This window comes from Myxine glutinosa, chromosome 4, assembly GCF_964187855.1.
Source record: "Myxine glutinosa chromosome 4, kmMyxGlut1.1, whole genome shotgun sequence".
NCBI lineage: Eukaryota > Metazoa > Chordata > Myxini > Myxiniformes > Myxinidae > Myxine > Myxine glutinosa.
The window spans coordinates 67,782,187-67,792,289 of record NC_136264.1 but is presented as its reverse complement, the minus strand read 5'-3'; the positions used below and the strand labels follow the sequence as shown (position 1 = coordinate 67,792,289).

Below are 10,103 nucleotides of genomic sequence, written 5' to 3'. Positions count from 1 at the left end.
CTACTGAAAAAGCAAAATTGATGTTTTGGTCATGTGATCATCAACTAAATGGTGCGAAACAACCGAGGGAACATTTGGCTGAGAAAGCAGCTATTCTGATTGAAGGTCTTGATACGAGTTCCCTTACAGGAGTAGGACAGTACACCCATCAAAAACCTGTGCTTTGGTTGCCAACCTACGATTCATCTTTTTAAAATGCTGAGCGAAAGCAAGGAAGCACACGTATCATTTTTAAAGTCTTTGGGATGACTCCGCTGGGGTTTGAACCACCGATCTCCCAGACTCGTGCTCGAAAGATCACACCACCTACTTTGGTTAAAGAGAATTCTTCCTGCCATATGATTAAGGAGAAGCTCTTGCTATATTTCTAGGTGTTCCACTGTAAATATATGAAGAGATGCAAAGATGTCTTCACAAACAAAACAGATGGGTAACTTGCCAGCAAGAGTATGGTTATCTGCAATTCAGTGAAGAAGCGAATGAAAACTCATCGGCATATCGAACCACTCTAGTTTACGTTGAAGAGTAGTTCATTTAAAGAAACCGGATTTTTTTTTTCAAAAGACTCGGAAACAAGGAGTAGTGATTAGGCAGACCAGAGGGTGTAGGGAAAAGGGGGAGGAGGGTGAAGGATGGTGTCTCCTCTTTCCGAATGGGAACATGGCACCTTTCATATGTACATGTGAATTCGAGCAGAAGATAGAGCTAGCTTAACATGTGGCCTGAAAGATGGTGTCCTCTGTGGTGCAAATGCCTGCCTCGAGAGAGCATCAGAGTCGTTTTTAGTGATGTTTTATTGTAGTGGTGTGAGAGTTATCCCATCATCCTGACATGCCATGCCTACGAGTATCCTGCCTCAAACGGTTTTCATCAAACCTCACGACCACCTTTCAAAGGCTCGACGTGTGCAATGCTGCAACGCATTGTTGTGAAACGGAACTTGGACATCGGAGGTTGCTGGCGTTAACTATGCGCACACTTCCCTACTCACCTCCAGCTGCTTGTGTTGCTGTTTCTGCCAGTGCTCCAATCTTTGTCTCTGCTTCTCAGGATCCCATCTCCAACGCTGATTACCCCGTGCCAGCTCATCCATCTGCATTGGGTAAAGATTGCGATCCAAAACCAAGTGACATTCACTTATCCTCGATGAAAAATTTCTACCAAGAGAGCATTTTTAAATGCACGAGCTACTTTTTGCAAATAATATTTTAAAATCCTTGTTTTAAATGAAAATAATTGGCATCAAAATCATTGTTGCATTAAACTAGCTCCTTCATGAGCCTCGACACTGTTAAAAAAGGGTTATTATGTCATGGTAACCTGTCAAACTGATTGAGGTAAGTACTGCAAGCATATCCCTCACCCCTGCTATTGTCTTCTTCTCTTCCATCACCGGTGAGAAGTCGGTCCTTTTCTCATTGCTGAATACTCCGGACTTCCCGCCGGATGTGCCATTCTGATCGATGTCTGCATCCAGCTGCACAAGGTGGTTTGTTTATACGTCTGTGTACATCAAGTCGTGTGTTTGTGTTCATCTGCACGTTTAGTAACTTGTTTTTTTTTTTACCTTTTTACAAAACACAAACAAGTAAAACAAAATAAACTCGCAATTTCCATTTGCACTTTTCACAATTGTCAGTTGATCTCAAGATGCAAGATTTTTTTTCTCTATGCCCTGACGATGAAAGCTGATAAATCCATTTAAAGTATCAACGAGAACGACACTCAGTAGAACTCAAAGTTTCGCATCGCACACTCATTTTGAAAAGATATACCAGTGGTAACTGAACACGCTACTATCATGGCCCACTGCTATTATGGTCCACATACCCGTATACCCGTATCATCCATGCACCCCATTATGGCACATACATTGCCATTATCCATAGTTTTATTGATTGATTATTAGGATATTTAATGACCACTTTTGTGCCCATTCAGGCTAAATTGTGTCAATTAAGGTGAATATGAAAACACTTTCAAACGATATTCTACATGACTATTCAATCATATGTTTGAAGTTTTGCATTGATCTGTTAAGTGGTTCTGGAGAAGAAGATTTTTTTGTACGTTTTTATTTTCAATCCGGTTCAGGGATTAGCGCATGTGGATGACTGATCCGAGATCTCTCCTGTCAGTTCTTCTAAGCTAAGTTCCCCATATCATTTATGTTTTGTTTGCCTGTTTAGTTTCTACTCCTGCTTTGCTGTTCGTGTTTTTCATCAGTTTTTATGTCTAAAACCGCATCTTGCTGTGTTGAACCGTTTAGTCTCCCTATCTGGGTCGGGCCGAGTAGTACCTGTGATAGTCCAGTCGAGTGTGATCCACTCCAGTTTTTTTTTTGCATCATCTTGTTTCCGCTGCTCTTATTTCAGCAATTGTTATTTCTGATCCCTCGGCTTAATAAATTTCTCCTCCTCTCAAAAATTCAAACAAAACATCTCTCCTTCACTCAGATAAAACAGGAAAAACCCAAACACCAACATTGGGGGAAAAAGCCAAACCAATCTCAGTGCTCAGTTACTCATTTTCCCATTCCACTTTCCTCTCCCTTCTTCGCAATATCCCCAAACTGAATAAAACGTTTCTCTTCCTTAAAACCTCTTTACAACATTAAAAATGCTTCCAAAATGTATGTCAAAATGCCTTCATCTGCTTATTACTTCATCATGAACACCCATTCATTCTTCTTCTTATTCATCAAAATATCTTCCTTTTCTCCTTAACGAGGCTCATTTCCTGAAACCTCCTCACTCCTAAACACATAGTCCATCAAAACTCCTCTTTCACTAACAGGCAAATTTTTATCCATGCCTTCGACCAAAAACATTCTCACCACCAACCCATCCAGGAAGTCTGTCGCAGGTTATTCAGTCTCGGGATCCTGAGGGATCGATTTTGCAAAGACTGTGCACACCAATTACCATCCTCCCACCTGCTCCCCCTTTGTCCTGCCCCCTCTCAACTTTCACCTCTTTCTGTCACTCTTAGCTTTCTCACCCCCCCCCCCCCCCCACTCCCCCACCCAGCTTTGTCCCTGGCCATCAAAGCTTCACCCTCTCCCCACATCCCCCAGCTCCTGCTGCCCTGCACCCTCCCCTTGCTCCTCTCCACATCCTATCATCAGCTCCTCTCCCCCTGTCCTTAACTGTGTGGACCTCAAACATCCGGGGGCTGTGTGGACCTCAAACATGTTTTTAATTACGCAGCGAGAGGTATTTTGAATTTCACTTTTGAATAAGGATGAGATAACGTCACGATCGATTGGCACAACTCAGCTCTGATTCACCTACAAAGTTTTCATCTGCAGCTTGGTAGAGTACTGCTCACCCCTCTGGTCCTCCTCACATCTTGCTAAGCTTGACGCCATAGAAAGCAAGGCTTTCAAGATCATTGGAATCTCTCACGATGAAGCTGAGTCCATGAGCCTATCACTTCGCCATCGCCGACAGGTCGGTGGTCTCTCTATATTCTTCCGCCTCATTTCTGATCTTGCATCCTATGCCCTCTTCGTGCTCTGATCCCTCCTTCCCAACCCTCATGTATCTACAGTCACACGTGGTCCGCCAGCAACCACCTCCTTGTGAAACTGCCTAAATCCAGAACTCCCGATTGTCACCACCCATTTATTCCTCTTTTTTCTTGCCTGTGGAACCACCTTCCACACTCTCTTCAATCCCACTCCTCCCTCCAGGTCTTCAAAACAGCTGTTCACCACCATCTCATATCTTCCCCCATCCAAACCCTTGCTCTTTTCTACCCAAATTAATCCACCTCAAACCCACCTTCTTCAAATTCACTGTTTTCTTTCCTGAAAGCCATTGTAGTTCATCTTGTTTATCCCATGTACCCCACCCCAGCCCTCTCTCTTCCATAGATCTCCAAATGTCCCTATTCCCTAATGTTGTTGTGCTTCCCTCTCCCTCCCTCTCTTGTCTCCTGCTCCCTTATTATATGTTATGTGTGTTAGCTCTCAAACGAGCCTCGACTAAGTATACAAAAAAAAAAAGACGTTTCAGATTTTTGGATAAGGATTTATATTCAACCAATTATGCCTGGAATACCATTTCACTGATGAGGTCATCTTTATCACACTATATACCCCATGGAGAGTTAATGACATATGCCAAGTTTCAATTTTTTTTCATTAAGCGTTCTCCATAGACATAGATGATGTCCAATTTTTTCCCTTTAATCCAATATGGCTGCAATACCATGTGACCGATGATGTCAGAGTTATCAATGAAATATTCCCCATGGGGGTCCCTCATATATTTAAGGTTTCCACCCCTCAGCCCAAATTCAGCTAAGGGGTATTGCCGTCACGGGCGTCGTCCGGGCGTCCGGGCATCCGTCAACTTTTGGTTTCCGTCAATTTCGAGCAGAACGGCTTGTCCGATTAAATCCCTGTTTGCAGTATGTGTTGGGGTTGAGTAGAGGAAGGTTCCTTTTGAAAATGGGCGCGCTGCGATTTTCAATATGGCCGCCACGGCAGCCACCCGGGCATCCGTCAACATTTGGTTTCCGTCAATTTCGAGCAGAACGGCTTGTCCGATTAAATCCCTGTTTGCAGTGTGTGTTGGGGTTGAGTAGAGGAAGGTTCCTTTTGAAAATGGGCGCGCTGCGATTTTCAATATGGCCGCCACGGCAGCCACCCGGGCATCCGTCAACATTTGGTTTCCGTCAATTTCAAGCAGAACGGCTTGTCCGATTAAATCCATTTTTGCAGTGTGTGTTGGGGTTGAGTAGAGGAAAGTTCCTTTTGAAAATGGGCGTGTGGTGAGATTTTCAATATGGCCGCCACGGCAGCCATCCGGGCGTCCGTCAACTTTTGGTTTCCGTCAATTTCGAGCAGAACGGCTTGTCCGATTAAATCCCTGTTTGCAGTGTGTGTTGGGGTTGAGTAGAGGAAGGTTCCTTTTGAAAATGGGCGCGCTGCGATTTTCAATATGGCCGCCACGGCAGCCACCCGGGCATCCGTCAACATTTGGTTTCCGTCAATTTCAAGCAGAACGGCTTGTCCGATTAAATCCATTTTTGCAGTGTGTGTTGGGGTTGAGTAGAGGAAGGTTCCTTTCGAAAATGGGTGCGCTGCAATTTTCAATATAGCCGCCATGGCAGCCATCCGGGCGTCTAAAACTTTTGGTTTCCGTCAATTTCGAGCAGAACGGCTTGTCCGATTAAATCCATTTTTGCAGTGTGTGTTGGGGTTGAGTAGAGGAAGGTACCTTTTCAAAATGCACGCGCTGCGATTTTCAATTTAGCCACCACGGCAGCCATCCGGGCATCCGTCAACTTTTGGTTTCTGTCAATTTCGAGCAGAACGGCTTATGTGATTAAATCCATTTTTGCAGTGTGTGTTGGGTTGAGTAGAGGAAGGTTCCTTTCGAAAATGGGTGCACTGCAATTTTCAATATAGCCGCCATGGAAGCCATCCGGGCATCCAAAACTTTTGGTTTCCGTCAATTTCGAGCAGAACGGCTTGTCCGATTAAATCCATTTTGGCCGTTTGTGTTGGGATTGAGTAGAGGAAGGTTCCTTTCGAAAATGGGCTTGCTGCGATTTTCAATATGGCCGCCACGGCAGCCATCTTGAAATTGGTTTCGACCATGCATGGGCTGAGGGGTTACGCCCGCTTTGCGGTGCTATTTATTATAATTATCGTGAGTATAAACGTTTATATATGCGCTCTGATAGTTGGTTGCAACCCGATGCAAGATTGGGATTTCATAAACTGGTAAAAAATATTTCTTCACACCTACAAACAGTTTTTATATTCCTTGGGTAACTGATTTATTTATACACATTTTAACATAGCATGGGGATCGGGGAGTGGGGATCAAAACAAAATGCAGCTTCCTGTCGAACAACAATTGATTTAATAAATGTACAGGTTTGTATGGCACTATTCTGAGGTTAGATGCCACATATATAATTATAAGTCATCATTTTGTTATAATTTTGTGTGCAGCCAGTGGCTGCTGGTTTGCATCATTGCTGCTGATGCAGTGCAGAATGTGGCTGCTGTGTCCAGCTTGACATACATCTGAGGGACGGCACACACATTGATGAATCACTCTGCCTGTGAAACATGGGGATGGCTGTTTATAACTGGGACGGGATTCAAACCCAGGCCAGCCAGCGTTGAGGAGTATGTGCATACTGTACTTCCAAGGTATCCTGCCAGCCCCTTCCCTTCTCCAAATAATCAACCCAACCCCCTTATATTCCCAATTTTCCCTCCCCTTTCCCTTTCCATTCTCCTCCAGTCCTCATTTCCCAGCTTTCTAATCCTGACTGGCTCCCTAAAAGTATCATTGTAAGGTGTATACATGAGATGAGAAATGGTTTCGCATTTCGATGTGGGTTGTGGGTGGCATTGTGATCATGTATCAAATTTCAAACTGTGAAAGCGAGGTGTGTGTTATAAAAAATGAGATGGATTTACTCACTATGTTGAAGTTCAAAGGAGAATGCAGCTTGGTCGATTGCGATTTGTACGGCCGAGGAACCACAATCGGCACTAGACGAGTTCGGGACGGTGATAATGGAGTTGGCGAGGGAGGTCGATCAGCAGGTAAAGGAAGGGCTGGTGAAGTATGTTGAGAATCGGGGTCCAGAGAAAAGGATTTAAAAGGAGGAATGCTTGGGGTTTTTACACCAGTGCTATGAAGTGTGGACGCAGAAGTATTTAATGGTGTTGGTGGAGATGATGCAGTCGTAACATTCGCTGGGACAACCGATGAGGTTGATGTGTTGATTTTGTTGAGAGGGGCTTGTGAAGTGGTGGGTGTCATGGGTACAGAGTGTGTCTCAGTGTTCACAGGCACCAGAATCAAAGACGAAACGTCAGTTTCAGGCATTTGCGACAATGTGCAGGTCTGGGCAGAGATGGCCACATGTGTTCCTCCAGGGAAATTCCCAATGCCAGATGATGCAGAGAAGGTGTTCAGCGGCGGAGTTGCGGTAGAGATCGGGGGCTCGGAGAGCTGGCGGAGTAGGCCAGGGGCTTGGGTGCTTCGCAGACCGAGGTCTTCCAGCTCCAAAGAAAGGTCTTGTTGCAAAAATTCTGGTAGTTCATAACGTTCCCCAGCAAAGTCCTGAAGGAATTGCTCTTTATAACTTGCCAGCACAGCTGCAGCATCTCCTGCATTTCTTGCTTGGCGGTACGCATGCTGAAGAACCTGCTCTCGCCGTTGCCTGGCGCACCACACCATACAATCACAGTAAAATCAGTCCGTCTATCGTGACCACCATCAGATGTTTATCGTCCACTTGATCACAGCTTTTTGCCAGGATCGTTTTTAAGTTTAATGCAAGTTTTTACTTCAGATAATACGTTATTGGAATAAGTGTTAAATGAGTGATCAATAGCCCTTCAGCTGATATGAGAGCCCATGTAAGCTTCCAACAACGACAACAAAATATGTTTTAATCAAAATATTGTATTTTCACCCTGAAATTAAATAGCAGGATGCTATCAATTGTGACAAAGTCCAATTTTCTTGCCCCATTGCCTCTAATCAATACCTGATTCTCACATAAGCTGCAATTTCAAAATTTCGTTTCTAGAGTTCCTCAAGTTAGCCATGAGCCACATTCATTCATTTGCGGAGAGCTTTATAAAAGGTATCATCTCAAGCTAGCCATTCATTATTAACTCATCGAATAGCCATTACGATTAGATGATTACTAGCAAAGAAGCTGTCCTGACGGATGGGTTGATTTCCCCACTTATATGATGTCTATGGTGAAGGGATCGTTTCTCTGTTTGCAGCTTTAACATGGGGACTGAAAATACGTTTCTCGGTTTCGACTGGACGAAATTGGCTGCAAATTTCAGAAGTAAATGTTTTGTACGTTGAGGTAATATGTTCCAAATTTCACCAACATCCGTTTCTGCATTCTTGAGTTTTAAGAAAACCATAGAATTCACGTTGGTGTCCGTCCGTCCGTCCACCCAAAATGTGTTGGCACTCATATCTCACGTGGCACTCGTATGTTGGCACTGTCCACCCAAAATATGTTGGCACTCGCTGGACTACCCTTGTGTTCTTAGGAGGAACCAAGTAATGCTCTAGAAAAGTTCATATAAAGGGGTGCCAATTTTTATCCATACAGCTGCATGAAGAAGTAAATGCATTTTAATTTGCCAGATGTAGGGGCAAGTCGATCTTCATGATGTCCGTCACACTTAGCATCTCTGCTTTATTGTGTTCTCTTGCAATGTTCATGTTTGGCGTCTGAGAATATGAATTGATATATTTATTTATTTTACTCACAAAACCTTCCCGTGCACAACCCAAGAGGTCCAACCAACGGACAGTTTTCAACTCATTGAATCCAGCGGTTCAGGAGTGGATGGAAATCCAATAAACACACAAACAAACCACTACCCATTCACACTCCCTACCTCTTTCTGGGTTTCCAGTTTTTCCTACTGGGTCTCTACCTCTATTTTGTCCCTAAACCCTGCAATTGGTATGTTTTCCCCCCACTTTCTAATGTTCATTTTGTTCCGTTATGTCCTGATCCATCTGTGTTCTAGTTCTTTAATGGGCTTCGACACTATGCCAAAAAGAAAACAGACACTTCTCCAATTATATCTGGTATGATTCTTACAAATGATGCTTGACATAAAAAAAGATCAAACAAAAGGATTTACTTCCAATCTCTGGTTGAACCTTTGTCATCCCCATCCACCCAGTTTAAACTTGCCCATCACACTCAGAACGTCTACGGTCAAAATAAAACCCCCAAACGGAGGATTATACTGTAAGCATTTGTAGGAAAAAAGGCTGCTGACACATTACAAGACAACTTAAGTCGGAAGCACCTTGTGGCTGCAGCCCCATTAAACCTCCTTGAAAGTGGAGCCAAAATCAAAAATTTCAAATTGCAAAGCATGCAATATAGGCACTTAAGGGAGAAGAAACAAGTTTGACAACACTAATTTTTACCAGCTTGCATCCGCACAAGATGGGAATTTCCAAAACCATTCTTAAAGAATTCATAAATCATTGGCAACAGTACATAACGAGCATCAAACATGCAATCAAATTAGAAGGGCGTAAAATAAAATGTGTGTGTGTGTATATATTGGTCGGATCTCTGGGGTCGGCTCTCCCCTTATCAAGGGGGGGGGGGGGGAGAGGGGTTAATCCCCTTGTCTTTTTAGCTGGCCGTCCCGAGTCCTGGAAGTTATAACGTCCTTCCCGGCGCGGCGTTAGGTAGGGTTTGCTAGGCCTAGGGGTTCGCTGCTACCTAAGTATTAACGCCTGCCGGAAACGAGGGAATAACTCCCGCTCGAACCACGGATAAGATGGATGATGCCGAGCGGTTAGCAATCCGCGATATTAACAAAGACTAAACCCGATTATAGCGGTTCCTAATCGTGCCACAGGTACTCAATTGGGAAAAGACGAAAGCGAAGGGATTAAGACGAAACCAGAAAGAACAGGTGAATTTATTACAAATATACAGGAGGAAGAGGAAACGAAAGGGATGTACAAGAGGAAGAAGAAGAAGCAGGACACAGGGCAGTCTTAAGAACAGTCTTAACTTAGGACCCCAGACAAACAGACACACTCACACGGGGATTGTAGCTGGTAGGTCCAGGTAGATGGTCCAGGCTCCAGTCGACTCCGTCCAGGCTCCGGTTCCGCGGGCGAAACCCGGCAGGCAGCTCCACGCGTAGTTGGACGCGAGCGGACCTTACATATAGCGGGGGGGGGGGGGGGGGGGGGAGGCTGGTGTCCCTTAGCGTACGTAATAACTGCACCAGCATGCCAAACGCACCCTCTCCAAGGTTCTCTTAAAAGCGCCAGCGAGTGAGTCCTTACGCGAATGTGCGCTCCGTATCAGGCTTTTGCAATGCACTCTTCTGACCAAGTCCTTTCAATCACGTCCCCTGCGCAGTCCGTGAAAGCAGTCCATTCAATGCGCGCGGCTCCAACAAGTCCTATGAAAGGGCTTTGCGTTCGCGCTTATATAACACGCGCCAAGATCACTCCGCCAGCCAAAAAGCCACACCAGTCGGTGATATTGCCTCAGCCTTGGTTGGCTGGTGAAGGCTTACCGGCCACGCCTTTGACGACTGGATG

General features: G+C 44.7%; 1 protein-coding gene across 5 annotated transcripts in view; it reads right to left on the bottom strand.

Moving 5' to 3' along the window:
* LOC137424709 (uncharacterized) overlaps positions 1-10,103 on the bottom strand; it is a 142,010-nt gene that overhangs the window by 22,620 nt on the left and 109,287 nt on the right. For 3 of the 5 annotated variants that reach the window (XM_078775843.1, XM_078775844.1, XM_078775845.1), the window contains exons 17-19: positions 6,453-7,200; positions 1,364-1,477; positions 992-1,093 (exon numbers count right to left, since the gene is read on the bottom strand). In XM_078775843.1, the coding sequence (XP_078631969.1) occupies positions 992-1,093; positions 1,364-1,477; positions 6,453-7,200 (964 nt within the window). Of the gene's footprint in view, positions 1-991; positions 1,094-1,363; positions 1,504-5,774; positions 6,047-6,452; positions 7,201-10,103 lie in introns of those variants that run through there. The other 2 variants (XR_013623067.1, XM_078775847.1) reach the window with 2 other exon arrangements.